This window comes from Acanthopagrus latus, chromosome 9 (genome assembly GCF_904848185.1).
Source record: "Acanthopagrus latus isolate v.2019 chromosome 9, fAcaLat1.1, whole genome shotgun sequence".
NCBI lineage: Eukaryota > Metazoa > Chordata > Actinopteri > Spariformes > Sparidae > Acanthopagrus > Acanthopagrus latus.
In genome coordinates, this window is record NC_051047.1 from 10,908,793 (window position 1) to 10,928,493 (window position 19,701).

At 41.4% G+C, this 19,701-nt stretch overlaps 1 protein-coding gene across 1 annotated transcript in view; it reads left to right on the forward strand.

Annotated features, from left to right (window-relative positions):
* Positions 1-484: 484 nt before the first annotated feature.
* The window catches only part of tmtops2b (teleost multiple tissue opsin 2b), a 34,751-nt gene continuing 15,534 nt past the window's right edge, over positions 485-19,701 (forward strand). The window contains exons 1-2 of the mRNA XM_037109700.1: positions 485-851; positions 15,395-15,720. Of these exons, the coding sequence (XP_036965595.1) occupies positions 485-851; positions 15,395-15,720 (693 nt within the window). The remainder of the gene's footprint in view (positions 852-15,394; positions 15,721-19,701) is intronic.

Sequence of the window (19,701 nt, forward strand, 5' to 3'; positions counted from 1 at the left end):
AACACTGCTCAGCCATCAGGAGGCTCCACTGTGAGGGCGCGGATTACAATTCATCCTCACATTGGTTGACGGGGCAATTGCAAACAACAGACATTAGTTTGGAAACGTTCGCTTGTGGACACTGTGATGAATTATGACAGCTTTGCCAAAAATATTAAGGGGTTTATTAAGAGAAGCTCGTGCGCCCACAGAAATGCCGTGAACACGATGCGTTCAGGTCACAGGTGGTACTTCATTGATTAAGGTTTTTTTTTTTTATATATATAGCCTTTGTGACGCGTTCCTAGAAACGAGTGAGCAGCTACACGCTGTCAACATCAGCCGGAGGAATGTATACGAGAGAGCATGTGGCGCACTCGTGTCCCAGAGGCAAAACAGCATGACAGATTTGAGCAGTAATCCGCTATTCATAAAGTTTCCAGGTGAGCAAAGTGACCAGCCCCAACCGCCAAAGCGGCTCCAGAGTGAAGACAAGCTCCGATGAATGGACAGCAGGATGTTTTCTGGTCAGGCTGGTCTGAATTACAGCTTCAACCTGAGCGATGACCGGGAGCTGGTGGACGCGCCGGCGGGCAGGGGGAAGCTCTCCCCCACCGGCTTCGTCGTGCTGTCCGTGGTGCTGGGCTTCATCATGACTTTCGGCTTCCTCAACAACTTCATCGTGCTGCTTTTGTTTTGCAAATTCAAGAAGCTGCGCACTCCGGTGAACATGCTGCTACTGAACATCAGCGTGAGCGACATGCTGGTGTGCGTGTTCGGCACCACGCTCAGCTTCGCCTCCAGTGTCCGGGGGAGGTGGCTGCTGGGGCGCAGCGGCTGCAGCTGGTACGGCTTCATCAACTCCTGCTTCGGTAAGTTGGAATGTTTATGGCACATGTTGGAGAGAGAGAGAACCATTTTCATATCTATCTATCTATCTATCTATCTATCTATCTATCTATCTATCTATCTATCTATCTATCTATCTATCTATCTATCCAAATTTAACTTGAGCTAAATGTTCTAAATTGTTAAACATGAGTTTGATGTGTGATTGCATGGCCACGTTTTAAAACTTTTTTTTTTTTTTTTTAATTTGGATCAGTTTGTTTTTTGTCGTGATATTTACTGGATTCATTTATTTATTTATTGCCAACAACTGATAGCCTACAAATTTAAATATCAAAGGGACCTCCCTCAGTATAAATATAGGCAATGTGATCATTACATACATATATAAAGTATGTATATTTCCTTATTTAAACATTTATTATGAATACTAATTAAACAATTACCCTCAGCATCTTTTTCTGCCATACCAATGCTGATCTGTGATAGAGCGATATATCAGTCTTGGCTGGTTGACCTGCTTAGAAGATGCAGTTTTTCAGTGAATAAAAAAGGGCAGGCAAGAAAGAGCAACTTACAGATATTTGGTTTTAATACAGAATAACGTAGAATTAGGGCTCGACTGATATATCAGTTGCCGATATTCTCAACCCATATCGATATCTGTATATACTGTATGTTCTCTGACATACATTTTAGAGATTATAAGGCTATAAAGATGCTTGGAGTTATTTACCATTCTTAAATTCGCAGTGAGTAACCACTTAGTTTTTGCCGTAGATGTGAATGTGAGTGTGAATGGTTCCCCGTCCCTGTACCCTGTGATGAGCTGGCCAGTTATCCTGGGTGTACACCACTACTCACCCAATGTCCACTGAAACAGCTCCAGCTCCTCCCTGACCCTGAAAAGGATAAGCAGTTACAGACAATGGATGGAAATTCCCACTGAACTTTACTGTTTAAGTGCACAGTTGTAATTGTAGACAATGAAGTTCAGATATCCTGTCTCTGTTACATATCCCTGTTTGCATATTTGAGGCATCAATTTAAAAAAATAACTGTGTATATCTGTCAATATATCGATATCTGAAGTTTTTACCCCCTAATATCAGTATAAACATCAGCCCCAGAAAATGTGCATTGGTCAAACATTTGTACCGGTGCCATTTCAAGCCAGATTCCTGCTGGCTGGGCCTCCGGTTGGATAGCAGCTACGTCTGATTTTGTATATGTATGTGTAGTTATGGGTTTTTTTTCTAAAATCTGGGATTCTGACAGAAGCCATACAACCATTTTCACAGTTGGAGACACACTTCATATTGTTGAGCTGCTGTGACAAACTGAATTGACCATTCAGGCAAACATGTGCTGGACGCTACTTGGTTGTTCCGGCAAGAACTGCTTATTTCTGTGTTTCCATTACATGCTCATACTCAGTCCTACTCATGGCCTCATATCCAGTATTGGACACTCGACTTACCTCCCCTCCCAAAGATTTCATGATGAAATGAGATAAATCTGCACTATCCAGAAGCTTATTTGATTATTATTATTATTATTATTATTTTATTTTTACCTTTTTCTCCCTTTTGATAATCATTACGCTGTCTCTCCACCATCTCTATCCCCACACCAATACCTGCACTGTTGTTATTTTAACTCCCTCCCCCCTCTGTTTTCATATCCTCTGACATGTCTTCTTTGTCTCAATGTATACATGTTTTGTCCGGCTTTGCTTGTGTTTATTCCCCCGCTGAGCTTTGTTAGGTCTCGCAGATTAAGGAAAAAAGGAATTTTGATAGAGAGGATGTTCCCTTGAATTGAAAAAGCAGCTTGCACATTTCATACTGTGCTTTTCAAATCGGAGTGTTTATTTTGACTTTGTTCCACCTCTGGGTTGCCATATTTAGGTGCAGGTTTTTGCGGGTGTACAAGAATCGACCCGGTGTGGTACTATGTTTCAGTCAGTTACCGGTCACCAGTTGCTTCACAAGAGGGAAAATAAGGTCCCCAGAACACTGTTTGAAGCGAGGAAGGTGGCAGGGTCCGCCACATATGCGGATTGTAGTGCCTTTTCAGGAGCTGTTGTGTGACTTAATGATAAAAGTTGTCTGCATCTTTGCGTTTACTGAAAACTAACTGAGGGTGTTAACTTCTCTGGGGTAGTTCCCCCTCGACACACGATCACCTGAGAAGCTAGTGTAGCAGTGTGTGAAAAACATGCCTGTTGTCTCATCCTGGATCTGAGGAACAACTATCCTGTTTTCTGGATCTCCATGAGCAGAGTCTCTCTGAGCCGGATGTGTCTGAACTGGATGTCTGTGACAGCGGTATCCTCTGTTTCCTAGTAATAATCAGATTATAAAATCACACCTGAGATTAACAATCAGACAGATGTTTACTACAAAACACAAACTTAACAGTGTCCACTGTGCAGCAACTGTCAGCAGACACTAAACAGTGTGCAGTGAGGTTCAATTCAGTTCATGATGTCAGTAGACAGTGATACTTAACAGTCACACAATACAGCTAATGATGTCAATGTCGCAAGTCCTTAGCAATACAAGGGGTTACAGATGCCATGATTACCTTAGACCTCACAGAGCTGTGGAAGTTGTGGCTGGAAAAAGTGTTTTATCTCTGTGTCTTTGTCTTGCCCAATCTTGCTATTTCTAGGTTTTACTAGCATCCGCATGATCTGCACAGGTTTCGACGTGCTGTCTCACAAGGTGAACACAAAGATATGTGCAGCAACGGTACTTAAGCGCTGTTCGACAGAGTTTACAGAACAGCCTGCTTTTTTTCAGACTTATCATAACTTTCCCATCCATTCTTCTTTTCTTATTTGAAATGTGATTGAACGACAATCATCATATTTCGCAGAACTGCTCCTGTACGTTGATGAAGCATAAACAATCAGTTCACATGTTGGCATGTTCACAAACATCCATCATCCGGTACATCATGTTCTTCCTCGGCAGTGGCCTTGTTAAAAGGACATTACACCGTCGGTTTCACATGCCTATTCCACATGCATGGCTACGCTTGTTTAAGGATGGCAGAGTGCTTTGGGTAAACTGCAAACCCTGCGACCGTCCCCACTCTTGTCTTCCCCTTCAAAAAATATAGCAGAGCAGCTTCTACTATAACACACCGCTGCAGCACAACCTCTCACATCATATGTAATATGATTGATCACCACTTGTACTCGGCCTGCCACAGGCAAGGATCAAGGATAAAAAAATAAAAAAATGTATATACAACAAAAAAAAAAAAAAACATATTGCAGAGAGCAGCGGAGGCATAGGGAGCCTTTCTGGATCTTCTAAATGTCAAACTTTGAACCTTGGTGTCATCACTCATCTTTTTTGTTAATCCCTTTTTCTTTACCTTTGTTTTTCTAAAACAGAACCCTTGACACCAGCGTGATGCAGGATGACTCATACCCATGTTTCTACCATCGATTTATTCAAGTATTTTAGTGTAGCTTTACTGATAGTGGAGGCAGTGGAGGCATAGGGAGCCTTTATATATATATATATATATATATATATATATATATATATATATATATATATATATATATATATATATATATATATATATACACACTTACATACACTTAAACAGATGAATATATTTTAAGGTATGCCTTCTTTTAGGTGGCTAAAACACATCTTCCTGATGATGTCGTTCAGCAGTACAATGCTCTGTTTCCCTGTTGATGCTGCTTCTCCACACAGGGGGAGAGCTGATGGTCATTTTCTTTAGATAATGCACTGACTGTGGATAAGTGCCTCATACAGCCCTACATCAAAATACCCCAGCTATCACCAAGCCAATTCCTCTACCTGTATTTTCTTATTTTGTTGGTATTTTGCAGTGGTCGGGACATTTCTGGGCTTTGCCCTTTGGGCAGTGGTGTGTAGCCTCCAGCCAATAACACTGGAGGTCAGGAGGAGCGGCCAGGTTACATTGCTCTCTCGCTTCTCTCCGCTGCATTGTATGCATTAAGAGCTGCAGGTCTGTGTGTCTGTATACACATACAGAGCAGGGAGGCTGACAGCTACAGAGGAAGCCTTCCCGCAGCTGTGCAGAGGTGTGAGCGTGTTAATTTGTGCTTCAGGAATGTGACCGCTGTGAAACAATCAGAAAATAGTGTTTTCTTTCTCTGGTTCCCCTTTTTCTACACGCTATTGTTGTGCCCTCTCTTCATTCGCTGTCTAGCTCGGTTGACCACTGCTGCGCTCTCAGTATGGTTGGGTACGGAGGGGCCAGGTTTGTTTTCAAATTGCTGTGTATTATGAATTTTAAAGCCTTGATTGAGATAAAGCAAGACACTCCAAAGTGCGTGCTGCTAAGTCGTCTTTTATTTCACCATAAATTTCCACAGATTTTTGAACAGATATTCATATTCTCGGGCCACCAAGAGGTTCACATTTGTGTTTTTTTGAGTGAAACGACTCAACGATGGATTTAATGGATTCCCATGAAACATTCTTGCTCCCCTCAGTACAGTTTGTTATCATTGTTAATCCATGGTTCACAAACACCTGCAAAGCTAATGACGTTCCAATCAGCTTTGATTGTAGCACTGAAATGTTTAGTACTGATTAGCAACTATTGTTCTTTCATCACTCTGCGATTGTTGACAAGTATTGCAAATGTCAGTCCAGACATAATATACTGTGGTCAATATTCTTCCAAAGCATGTAATATGCTAAACATACCAACATGTTCTTACAACCAACTCATCAAATACAGCAGCTCTTTCAGTGGCCACGCGCTTCCAGTAGGATGCTGTAGGGACCCCACTGCGCCACTTCTTAAAGCTGTATTATAAAGAGCTAGAAAAGCCTCTAGATTCCTAAAGATCCTAGAGATGTGGTCAGCTGACCTTATCCCTCTTACCCTACAGTGATAGGATAACATCATCAATTGCAAATGGCCACCACCTCATAGGCCAAAAACTGTCACTCATTCACCTTTGTTTGTTTGTTATTGAAATTGTCCATCACACAATCACAGTCACCACGAGCAAATTCATAACCTGTGAGAAATACTGATGCCACTTACGTTTTGTGACACGAGTTATGCCACTTAGTTACTTTAATCCAAAGCATAATATTGGAGCCTAAAACATATCAAACTGCACCCATTTGACAATGTTAATAAAAGACATGATACATCATAGTAAGTGAACTAATTGTCAGCAGGCTTTATTTTGAAATACAAACCGCATGTTGCACATTATGTATTACTGCCAACCTGACTGTGGTGCCTTTGCGAGAGCTGATGCTAGAGTGGTAGGTAGGACTGAATTTAATGGACACTGAACAAGCTGCAGTATTTTAGAAGTTGTGAGGGAGAACGTAATTGGAGGGAGTGGGACTGCCATGCACTTTTTAGGATCTGAAACCTGTAGGTGGCAGATGATGTCATGAAGGATTAGGATCAGTTCAGAATAATGAATAGATTATGTGTCATCCATGTTTCTTTATATAACCAAATCCTGTCTTTCCAGACATTCATGTAAAGCTAACTGTGACAGATGCGAGTAGCATTAAGAGTTATTTAGTGGAAGTACATGAATTAGTTTCCATCAGACAGACTGATGGCTTCACAATGAACAAAACTGACTGCTGCAACATGTTCAGAATAGTAAACAGCCATTGTGTCCCATCAGAGAAATTGATAGACAATTTAACAATACAAGTCATTCTAACAGTATAACAAAGGTACCTTGCTGTGTTTTCATTTTAAAATTGGTCAGTTTGCCGTGAGCATTGTAGAGAAAGCTTCAATAGTTCAGATTTTAAGAGAGTGTCTCTTGAGCAATGAAAAATCCTTCAAACGGTGTGATGTGTCAAGAGGTTTTCTTTTGTAAATAAATGGCTGAGGACAAGGTGAAAATTTCCTATCTTGATATTTTGACAAGGTTGATATATACACATCACAAACATCCATCTGCATTCGACTCAGACAAACTAATTCCCAAGTTAATTCTTTCTGTCAGTGGTGATGATGCTTACCATCATTGTCTGTTTCCCTCAATAAATTACAAATGTCCTTCATCATAATTTCCCTGTTGCACCGGGACAAGAGAGCTGTTTTTTTTTCTCAACAATGTGATTATTATGTGATGATTATGCAACCCGGACACACCCAGGATCTTTTAATAAACCAGTCAAGTAGACAAGTAGATGCGTTACCCTCCTCCATTATGCAAACAGTTCGCAATGATGTCCTCGACTTAAAACAAAGCATTTGAACCAACAGTGCAGTCAGATAGTGTTGCATTTCAGCCCATCACACCTGCAGTGAAACAAGCATCTGCTGCTCCCATGCTTAACGGATAAGTTTGGCATTTTTCTTATTGACAGCAAATCCCATGAAGACCAAAAACAACAATGCCTTAGTCGGTCTCTCAATACTTTTTGACTTCCCTACCCTGTCCATAGCAGCCAGCCTCAAGTCTCTTGGTGCCTGCTGAAGACACAAGCCATTAAAAACAGGTCAGAAATATATACATTATTATAAGCATATTATAAGTAATTCAGATGTAATTTCCTGAAGCAGCTGCCCCCTGTCATTTTATTTAATGTTTGGAAACAAGACTGAGGCTCAATCAAAGAAATAAACCAAGCTTTACCTTGTCAGATAAGCAATATAGATTCAAAAGCCAGATGAAGCACTTGACAAAATGTGTCAGTGTAACAAATTATCATCAATTTTATTTTTATGGGTTGCAAGTTCTTTTGATAAGGTGTTTGTCTTGCAGTTGCCAAAGCCTCCACAAAAGAGAAAAATGTTCTTTGTGCAAGGCATGTTGCTGTTTCTCAAAAATAAGATCCAATTCAAATGTCCGTCTGTACAGACTCACAGACACACAGGTGCCCAAGCAAGTGCTTGCTAACCCTAACCCATCCGTTTATGCACACTGTACATGTAGCCCAGTCAACATCAACATGCTTTTTGTACCTTAACCTTACCAGACCATAAGCACAGTGCTGTCACATCATTAGAAAGATGATTAAACCGAAAGACATATAAACTTGCAACATAAAGAACATGTAATTTTCAATTTATCGTCTGTGGTTCACAGAAAACATTAATTGTCATCATTTATTTTTGAAGCAGAAACTTAGTCAGTAGTCAGTAAAACACTGTATTCAGTAATGATGGTCGCATGTTGTAATGCATGAGATTTCCTCATCAGTGGTTGCGGTGCTATATAAATACTGATAAACTAACAAAACCCAAAATCCGTGGGGAGATGAACACAGCCTGAATTCAGAAACTGTTCCCGAAGGTTGTGATGTCACACCTATGCATTCACCAGGCTTGTCGTGTTCTTAAAGTCCCTCTACTTCCTGTTTTGATACTGATACGACAGGTTGTTTAAACAAACAGATGACAGTCTTTGCAGGAGGCAGGGACAAGGAAGGGATGTCAGATATGAATGGTCAGGTGAAAGTTTATCACAGTGGATTACATTTACTCCATATACAATTGTCTGCACGTACACCTTTATTACCCCGTGTCAAATAAAAACGTTCTGCCGCAGATACATAAACCATCGAGTTAGTGAGCTGCATGTAGGGAACAAACCCCAAGGAACTACAAAGAGAGAGCTGCCTTTTGCTGAACTGATCTCATAACACTCCTAGATAGAAGATCTGGAACATAGATTTAATGTTCCATATGGTTTACACCGTTTGAGGGGGATCTGCAGGGGGATGACGAGTCCGCTGCCTTCCAACAGCCTTTGATCTTATGTAATTAATTCTGGAAAATTTCACATAAAGATGTGAAATGTAAATGTGACTTGTTGTGACTCGCGTCACCAGCATTTTGACAGGAGGTGGAGGTCTGGCGTGTGGAGCCTGCATGGTCCCTGCATAGGTTTACACCAGTTTTCCCCCAATTGCTTTTTAACATATCAGATGAAGGAGCGACTACAGGATTACAGAAGTGGATCGCTGTCACACACACATACACACACATTATAACGTGAACATTTGATTGCAATAAAGTGAAAGGTTTTACGTTAAAAAGTGTACTTTATGTTGTTATATAATGTCTGATTTTATTTGTTTTCATGTTATTAGAATGTAAGTTATCACGTTTTAACACTAAACGTTCCAAGCTTCTGTAATGAAATACCTACATAAGTGTGAATGTGTTGTGTTGTGTATGTCCATTTTGTATTGGCACTGTTATTTGTCTACTTAAACTTGGCTTTACATATACAAAACCTCGTTTTCCAGTTCACACGTGACCATAGGTGGGAATCAATTTATATAATAATATATTATTATAATATTAAAGATCGATTGCCCCTTCCATTTGCCTGAGTGACTCACAGTGGTTTGGTCCACTGCCCATTGGTGCTTAACATAAGTTTCTGCGGAGCAGTGGTTGTGCTGGCTGAACATACTAAGTAGCCACTTTGATAAAGTTAATACAAAACATAGTGCTTGTCTCTGATCACAAAGCTGTATGTAATATCTGGTTAGGTTTAACATAAACTCATACCCAATCGCTTGTTAAAACGCTGGGTTCACATGTGACAGTTTTAATTTCACATGGGAAAATTTTAGTTCACATTTTAACACAGCCAATCACAGACAAATATTATGTTTTGGAATGGAAAAGCTGATTTCAGATGTGACATTTTATTAAGGGTCGTCTGTCTGCCTGGTTTCAGTGCAGCATGTTTCCTCTCTCTAGAGACAAAAGATTTTAATGCCCTCTAGCTCTCCATTCCTTGAATGCCAGATGGTAATATGGAGTATTGTTAACCATGGGGTACTGCAATATGACATTAAATGTCCGATACAGAGAGGAGCTTGTCGTCAACCACGCTGATATTTTGATGGCAATTGTTGTTAACATCATTATGCTGTGAAATAGTAGAAAATTTAAAAGGTCAAGGGCTTCAGAGAGCAAGATGCGGCAGGAGATTGGTCACATGTTGCATTTGAACGGATCACGCAGAGGCATTTTCCTGGGAGCATTAGCCCTCTATAAGACCTACTGTAGCTTCTCCAAATATCCAGTGTGATATTTTCAGAATGATTTTATCAAAAAACTAAATATACTCCCCCGGATCCCAAGACACATGAATGTGTGGTGATTGCTGCTGCCTCACAATGTGTGTGAACCAGCGACTGCCTCAATCAGCCACACACACAGAGGGCAGAGAAGCTATGTGATGGAGACTGAGAATCAAAATGTATTTCAAAGATGTGACCACCGCAGCTCAAAATCGATCTATATCATCATCAGAGGATGACAAATTAGAGTGTTAAAAGATTCCAAGAACATTCAGGAGAAAAAAACATTTCCACACTGAATCAAAGCAAACTTAACATGTTACACAAATAACAATACTAGTCAATCTTCATTTTTGATGAATAATAGAATGAAGACTCATTTAGACCAAGGTTTACTTCAGCACAGAGCTGACATCAAAGGAGGTCTTGGTACAGCTTGTACACTTGGACACAGTTCGTCTCAAAGCTCAAAGTACCATTACATTGGTTCAGATTCGTACAGTGTTTCTCATGTCATATAGAATCATGTAATCATACCACCAGGGAGGAGGCAGGGAGTGTGTGTGCATGCATGCATGTGTGTGTGTATGTGTGTGTGCGTGTGTGTTTGTGTAACCCTTGGTCAAGAATTTTTTCCCTTCCTTTAATATCACCTCCAGACAACCAAAGCCACCTCACATAAAGCAGGAAGGACTGTCAGCTTACCCAGCCACGTCAATGCACAGATAAAGCATTCCTTTATGTCCAGTAGATTTATACCAAACTTACTAAAGGTAAATTTAATTGAAAATGGATATTTACAGGACAGCAACCACTATTATATGTAAGGCAAAACAACAGGAGTAATCCACGAGCAAGAACTAAACTAAAGCCCTGTTTCCAGAACCAGCTGTCTGGTGCAGTTCAATTCAATACACTTTGAATCTGTTATTATTGCGTTTTCATTGTCAAAGTAATCACGCTTCTGCTGGTCTACTATGTCGCCACCTGGATTTAACTAAGCAAATAGGTAAAAGCCTCCTATTGGATAATTACCGCATGGGCGATTATCTCTCAGCTTGCAACAAGTTAATTAACCCCATATGAGTAGCTTCTCATTTCTTAAAAAAACATGTTGAAAGACACATCCCATGGTCGTGGAAAAGATGTTAGTCTTGTTGAGAAGGGTCAAATCATTGGCATGCATCAAGCAGATAAAATATCTGGAGATTGCAGAAAATACAAAAATTGGGTTAAAAAGTGTCCAACGCATTATTAAAAACTGGAAGGACGGTGGGGAACCATCATCTTTGAGGAAGAAATGTGATTAAAAAAAATCCTGATTGATCGTGATCGATGATCACATAAATGTTTGGTGAAATCAGATCATAGAAAGACAACAGCAGAACTCAGCGCCACGTTTAATAGTGCAAGTAAGAGCATTTCCACATGCAAAATGTGAAAGGAACTCAAGGGTTTGGGATTGAACAGCTGTGTAACCTTAAGAAAACCACTAGTCAGTGAGGCTAATCAGAAAAAAGGCTTCAATTTGCTAGGGAGCATAAAGATTGGATTCAATGGAAGCAATGGAAGAAGGTCATGTGGTATGAGTCCAGATTTATCCCTGTTCCAGGGTGATGGGTGCATCAGGGTAAGAAGAGAGGCAGATGAGGTGATGCGCTCATCATGCCTACTGCCTACTGTACAAGCCCGTGAGGGCAGTGCTATGATCTGGGGTTGCTGCAGTTGGTCAGGTCCAGGTTCAGCAACATTATGTGCCCAAAGAATGAGGTCAGCTGACTACCTGAATATACTGAATGACCAGGTTATTCCATCAATGGATTTTTTTCTTCCCTGATGGCACGGGCATATTCCAAGATGACAATGCCAGAAATCATCAGACTGAAATTGTGAAAGAGTGGTTCAAGGAGCAGGAGACATCATTTTCACACATGGATTGGCCACCACAGAGTCCAGACCTTCACCCCATTAAGAATCTTTGGTATGTGCTGGAGAAGGCTTTGAATAAAAGCCCACGTGGGTAATGTGTGACATGGTTATGTGTGTGTTTTGACAAGAGGTAATTATTTGCCACTAAACAGTGCGTACACTCACTGTCGCAGCTAACACAAACAGAGGGAAAGATGAGCTGTATGTTATGAGGGAAGGCTGTCATGTTCAGTGACAGAGTCCACTGTCACAGTACTAAAACAACTGTTCACTACCATCATATTTATACGTCACCCTCCTGTTGAGGTAACCAGCGCTGTGATCGCACACTTAAAGGAGTTAAAACACTGCAGACCACTAATTGGTTGGTCCGAACAGCATCGTCTCATCCTCTGTGCTCTGAGGAAGGGTGTCACTTCCTGCAGCCTTTTCAACTAAAGCTTGTATCCTTGTAACAAGCAACTTCACTTGTGTGCTGTGTGTGGTGGAGCAAAAGAGAAAGAGGAGAGAGTGACGGAGCGTAGTGAGTGAGTGGTCGAGCAGGAGCAAGCGGCAGAACAGTGACAATGATTGCGAGCAGAGCTCAGGAAGAAAAGGTTAGCAGTCTGATTGTGTCATCAGTCGGGCAGTAATGTAGAGCATAGGTCACAGTGTGTCAGTCCAGGGAAAAGTGAAAGCAGTACACTGAAGGCAGTCAGTATCAACCCTGCCTGCATTTAAGGGTACTGCCCCAGCGTTGGAAACAACAGCACATCTGGCGTTTAGGGGCAGTTACCAAGGTTACATTAGGATTCAAATGTATTGTACCAAAAGTAGTACTTCAGTGGAAGTGCAGCTTAAGTACACACCAAAGACAAACCGATACAACACAAGCAGCAAACGCAGGTAAAACACAATGTGAAGATAAGACCAGGGAACAGACAAGAACCACAGGAATGCAGAGGCGCATGGCAAAAACAGACAGCCCAGCAAAGAGTGAGGCTAAAACACAGGATTAAGTACACAGGGGGAGATTAACGGTACAGGTGGGCAGGAACAAAAGGTGGGAAAACAGACAAAGACAGGAGATGGAAAGTAAAACAAGACAGGAGGATAAAGTTTCAGCAAAAAACAGGAAATCACAAAACTAAAACTCAGAAATGACATATAACTTTACATTTCTTTAGTTAGTTTATATCTTCAATTCTATTTTGTGTTTATTCTGCAGTTTACGCACAAATACCACATTGTGAGGGTTAGCCATGTTTTGGCTTGAAATACCTGGTTTTTGTTGCCATAAACACGGCTGGAAATTGTTTTGAAGTCACCTTGAAGATCTCCAATGGTGTCATGGTGTCTCAAAATGGCTTAGCAGCTTTTCCTTGTCTTTAACTCCACCACTATTCCCTCTGCATCCTTATAATAAAGTCAGGGCATAGACACGTGAGGTGATGACCTCACCTCACCTCTTCGGACTGGTGATTGGTGATTTTGCTTTTCTAAGGTTGGATACACCGAGACATAATGAAACGTTGACATTGATGTTTGGGTCCTCTGACTGTGCGTTGTCAGTGGATTCCCAAGTTTTGCCCTCAAGCCAGCAGAGTAGTGAGTGCTGAATATGAATGCGAGGCAGAGACGGGGCATGCATACCGGATCAGTTAAAAGGCTTACGTCTAGGTTACTCCTTACTTCCTGCATTCTCTGGACATTCCTGAGGAAAAGGACTGGTGATGAAACTCAGAAAGATTTGCATAGACTCAAAGACTTTAGAAGGAAGGGTGTTCTCATTATACTGACATGCTCCGTGGACTTGGTGCAAAGTTGTTCATGTGCACGCAGATGTCGATGGACTTCACTGCCCTTATTACTGTCACTGAGTGCGGCAGACAGTGGCTGACAGTTATGATTCTTGCTTGCTTGACTTCCCAGAATCCCTCCAGTGGGTTCAAAGCGAGTTCAGATGTACTGTAACTACAAGATGACATACATGACTTTGAATGTGTATAATAGTGAGTCTGCCAACAGAAACATAGGGCTTGCTGTGTGTTTAAATTACAGCCAGAGTTGGACAAGAATGTTAGAGCCCATGCGTTATTTGGCGGTGATGAGCCCAATTTGAGTAAGTACTCAGTGATCAATTAGTCATTGGAGTGGAAGTAAAGGCCTCAGTATGCCTCAAACAAGGTGCTTCAAAAGAAGACATTGCCCAGGAGTGAGGGGGATTGGGGATGGAGGGGTGGTTTGTGTAGTCATCCGGTGTGTTAATCCCATAATTCAAATCCTGACTGACTGCAGGTTTTGCTTTAGATCTGACAGACTAATACGATTTGATTGAAATTCCCAGTCACTGATCTCTAACTGTCAATTTCAGTGTGTTGGAATGGGAAGCAAAGTAGTTGTGAATCTCCAAACTGAGCTGAGGAACATATGTGAGGTCAAGACAAGTATGAAGGCCGTAAACATCGTGGCAGATGGTTTTCATTCTTGACCTGCTCATATTGAGCCTTTAGGAATCTGGGCGGCACTTTTTCATGCATTTGACAAATGCATGTATGTTTTAAAGGTCTTACAATCAGCAGTTACAACTTTAAAGACTGAGCAACAAAATTATTTTAGAATAGTATAGTATTTTAAGTATTGACTTGTTTGCAGTTTTTTATGACGCTTGTATGATTTGCCGTGATTTGCCGATCATGCCGTGCCATGTTTTTGCTACCATAGTCGTGTCTCGAGGGATGTCTTCTAACTTGGTCAGGACTGTTTGAATCCACAACTGTTGCATGGAAACTTCACACTAACACTCACAGTCCCAAGAGGATTAATCCAAAAGACTTTGGTGTTTTCCAACGCGTCCAATAGTTTATAAAGAAACATTTGCACAACTAATGACATTCCCATTAGCCTCCGCATGACTTTGGGTTTAGTGCTAATGAGCAAATGTAACTAACATGTTCTTAAAGGTGCAATATGTAATAATTTAAAAGTATTTGTAAGACAGAGATACAGAGATATTTGCAGAGATAGCTACTGAAGTCAGCATGCTAACCATCTAGCCATTTACAGTTCAAAGCTTCCTTGCTTTTGCTGTAAACACCAAAAGCCAACACTGAGCTTACAGTGCGGGCAGCTAGCTGCTTTGTTCACTGAGCTCAATAGCTAACAGCAGTTTGTGGCTATTACTGGTGATGTTGCCCTCTATTTGTTTTGAGTTTGAATTCGACAGGTGGCCAATTGCAACTTTAATTAAGATTGTGAACACTGTAAACATTATACCACCTAACCATATGCAAGTTAGCACTATCATTGTGAGCATGTTAGCATGCTGATATTAGCATTTAGCCCAAAGAACCATTGAGTGCAGCCGAACAGAACTGCTAGTGAGGCTGATGACATATGTAACATTTGAAACAATGAATCTTCTTTCCTTTTCTGGTACATCACTCTGTTTCTTTGCATAGTAATTTGAAACCATTTATAGAAATCTATTTTGCCCGTAGTGGTCAAAAGCTCCACAGGACACCTTTAATGTCCTGTTAAGCTGGATGAGTCACAGCTGCCCACTCTCACTTCTCCATTTTCTCTGTCTTCCTCTTCAGGTATCGTCTCGCTGATCTCTCTGGTGATCCTCTCCTACGACCGCTACAGCACTCTGACGGTATACAACAAGGGTGGGCCAAACTACCGCAAGCCGCTGCTGGCTGTCGGAGGCTCTTGGCTCTACTCCTTGTTCTGGACAGTGCCCCCTCTGCTGGGCTGGAGCAGCTATGGCATAGAAGGCGCAGGAACCAGCTGCTCTGTGTCCTGGACGGTTCAGACTGTCCAGTCGCACGCCTACATCATCTGCCTCTTCATTTTCTGCCTGGGTATACCTGTCCTGGTGATGTTCTACTGCTATGGAAGGCTGTTACTGGCAGTCAAACAGGTAGAAAGACATCAAAGTGTGTATGTGCAGGTGTACATGCATGTGTGTGTCATTAATTATTATTGTATTTTCTCGCCTGAAAATGCTCTCTCTTGGCGTGAATGGTTACTAGAACAGATTGTGCTTTGTTTTTCACAAAGCATCCACTTAGAGCCAAAACATTCACAAAATGCACAGTTAATCAGCAACTCAATAGGACGGGGGCAAGCAATAATCAATGTAATCACTTGTGGAGTGGCCAGGATGGTGGAGCGCACTACTGTTCAAAGACACAAAGTCATCAATCCATCCATCCATTTTCTGCCACTTATCTGGGGCTGGCAGCAGACTGAAGCTTTGTTTCCACCAACCAGTCCAGGTCAGTTTAGTTCAGGTTTTAACACATTAGAAACTTTTTTTTCAGAACAAACCAGAACAAACAAAGCCGTCTCATCATCTGCCTTATAATGTGGAAAAAGTACCCAAACTCAAGAGTAGCAGGTAAAAGCAAGCAAGAGAGAGAAAGAGAGCAGAGCAGAGGAAGGAAAAGGTAACCACTTTGTATATGTTGTCGATCAGTAATGTACCATTATGTCGACGGTGTCAGTGTTATCAGTCTGACTGGTAACAACCCTGCTTACATTTAAGAACACTGTCCACAGTGGAGACACAAAACAGGTCTCACTGTTAGGTGGAGTTAAAGGACACCTATTAGGTTTTTTTTTTTAAATTATTACCTTCAGTGTTTTTGTGCAGATGAAAGATCTTAAAGTTATAAAGAATGAAAGTCCTGCACCAACAGAAGCTCCTCTCTCCCACAGAAAACACTGCTCCTTTGACGCCTCATCAGTAGTCCCGCCTTTAATTCTGTGACTTTGTGACATCACTACAAGGTCATCGTGTCATATCGAATATTTTTAGAATCCAGTATTCTACCGATTATCCCATCAATTAATCAAGTAATCTTATGAAAAATGATTTTGATTTATCAAACAACAATACCAAAATATGCATAACGAAAATGAAAAATAGACCAAGCAAATCGCTTTTATTTCTGAAAAAAACATACAGGTATTTCTTTTAACTATTACTAACAGGAGTGTGTGTGTGTGTGTGTGTGTGTGTGTGTGTGTGTGTGTGCATGCGTGAGCGAGAGTGAGAGTGAGAGATACGAGATGAGTGTGTGTGTGTGTGTGTGTGTGTGTGTGTTTTTCCAAAATTTAACATATGTAATCATACCGATATCAGGCTACTGTCTTTACAAATACCATACGGTCTAGCTAGCAATGGTAGGCTACGTTAAATTAGCTTATTGTTTACGTTAGCTTCACGACGCTTGGTGAGCTGGTGTTAACAACTGGATGCTTTCAGTTCAGATGTTGACGTGCTGTTGTGGTACTAGTTCTGCTTTGCAGTAGACACATGGCACTTTGTTATCTTCTTTTTTAGGTGTGAAATGAACCCAAACTTTGGCCATTCTCTGTCTTTTATGGACAGTTCCTTAGCTCTCCGCCATCGCACCCATTCAATTCTGAAGGCAGCGGTGTGTCTCCACAATAACAGTTCATGTGGAAAAATGATCCTTGAGCTGAGCAGGCCTCATAACGTGGTTGATAAGAATTAAATGAAGCCTCAAGGTAGAGATTTTGCTTCAAACATTTTTTGTAATCAAATCGATCAAGTTACTCGAATAATCATTTCAGCTCTAACTGATACCTAGCGGCTAATTTGGCACTTACAAGTTGATTTAGCACGGCTGCTCTGTTGTTGTTGGTCAACGCTGGCTCAGGCATTTGTGAGCTGACCAATCAGAGCAGACTAAGTATTCGGGAGGAGAGAAACAGAAAAAACATTAAAGCATGTAAACCTATTCTAGTAATAACCCAGAATAAAGTTACAATCCTGAAAATGAGCACAACATGTCTCCTTTAACGTGTGAATTCAAAGAGTTCTATACTGAAAGTACCGTTTTTGAAACAAGGCCAATAAAAAAAAGCAGTCCAGACATCCCCTTCGCATGATGAGTTACATAATCTCTCCAGTGTGTTCTGGATCTACCCTCCTCAGTCTGACAGGCCTGAAGGAAAGCACATCCTGATCCGATGACCGAAAATCACCCTGCAACATAGACAGCCTCGTAAAGCGCCAACATAACAGCTGACACCACAAAAATCCATGCTTGTTTTTTTGCTCTTGTGGCAGCTACTCAATTTTTCCAGCAGAGAAAACATAAACATTCATATATTTCATGCAGGCTTCACCCTTTAACAGAGCTCTATGGGTCCAGTGAGAGGATATTAACATATAGTATCGGGTGGTCTTACCGAAAACAATCAAGCAGTCATGATCTGTCTTCGCAGACCCACTGGCAAAGTCACTACTGTTCCCACAGTGCTTCACATGCCCAAGCCAGAGCATTGATGCATGTGGCCCATCACTCCCATATGGCACTTATTGTGCAACGCGCAGGCCAGTGAGGAGGCATTTTGAGCAATGCTTTAGGCATTCGTAGAGACCACTACATACTCAGAAATAAGATAATCCTCCTCGTACCCAGTCAGCTCCACAGAAATAGCTCCTTCCTGCACATGCACCACACAGAAAGGTGTTATCCCAAAATTTGAAGCTGGTACACAGTTGGGTCCCCTCCAATCACTCTGTTTGAAAACAAAACCTGATAGATTCTGTCATGGTGCATGCAGCCACCTCTGAGAAACTAGAACAGCAGAAAAATAATTTGGTAATGTCAACCATCCAAATGTCCTAATGTGGACGAGTTCAGCCAATGTCACGACAGAGAGCCCCCCTGTCAATCATACAAAACTCCTGGTCCACAGCTCCACATCCATCTCACAAACAGAGGGGACGGAGAATGACGGATGACATGCTGTGATGATGTGGCATCAATGAAATCGTCAGCACGGCTACAATGACGTTTGATTGAAGAATACTTCTCTCCGCACACATCAAGGTTTGGGTGACAGTCCATAAAATATCTATGACAGAAAAGTTATTGCTTCCTTTTTTCCGCTCGGATGATAGACCAGAATGCAGGTCAGCGGGAAGAGAAGATGACACAAACAAATGGTTGTTAGCCAGATGGTAGCTTTAGTGTCTGCGTTTTTCCGGCTGTTTATCAAACCTTGATAAAAAGCAAAGAAAATTAACTCATCTTCCTCCTGGGATTTTTTAAAAAAAGTATGTCTGCAAAGAGAATTTCATTACTTGAAGTTGTCTTTGGTGAGGCATGATAAGGAAAAATGGATTTTCCTTTTTTACTTACAAGTAGCAGCTCTGGATAATGTCTTTTTAGACGTATAAAAAGAAGACCCCCACACTAAGAAACCCTTCAGTCTGAGTTGTTGCTCTTATCAGCCGCAGATAAAGGAGGCAGAGAAACTGCAGCAACACCTGCCCCATGATTGATGTGTTTTGGCCTGTGGCTTTCATCGGGGTCATCCAAGAAGGTCACCAGCCAATGGTGTACACTGGTACTGTAAGTGTTGCTGATCTTCAGACCTCTTCAGACTTTTTTTCCTGCGTGGATTTGGAGGTCAGTGAAGCTATGCCAGGAATCCCCACAGTTTGCATCTGCAGCACCTAAAATCTGATTTCGCTATACTCTATCTTCACTATATAAGTGGACCCAGCTCCAGGGACTGTAAGGGGTTATAGAGTTGAACTTACAGTGGCCCTTTCACCAATCGCTTGTGCAATTTTAAAGTAAAACAGCAGGGGAGAGGCTTTCATTGCATTAGGTAAGTTAAATCCTTCGCCCTCCCAGTGATTTGGATTGTTGTTTGCCAGAGAGCAGAGCACAGCATTAGAAGCTGCTGTGACAAAGCCGAAAGCCACTCAGATATCTTCTTGTGTCTTTGGTCGGTTTAATCCGATGTTGTTGTAAGGCGCTTTCGGCCCTTACTTCCTGACATACAAATAAAGATTATTGGAAGATTATTGCACAGTACACAATCATAGGTAGACAATAAAAACCTCTGGTGC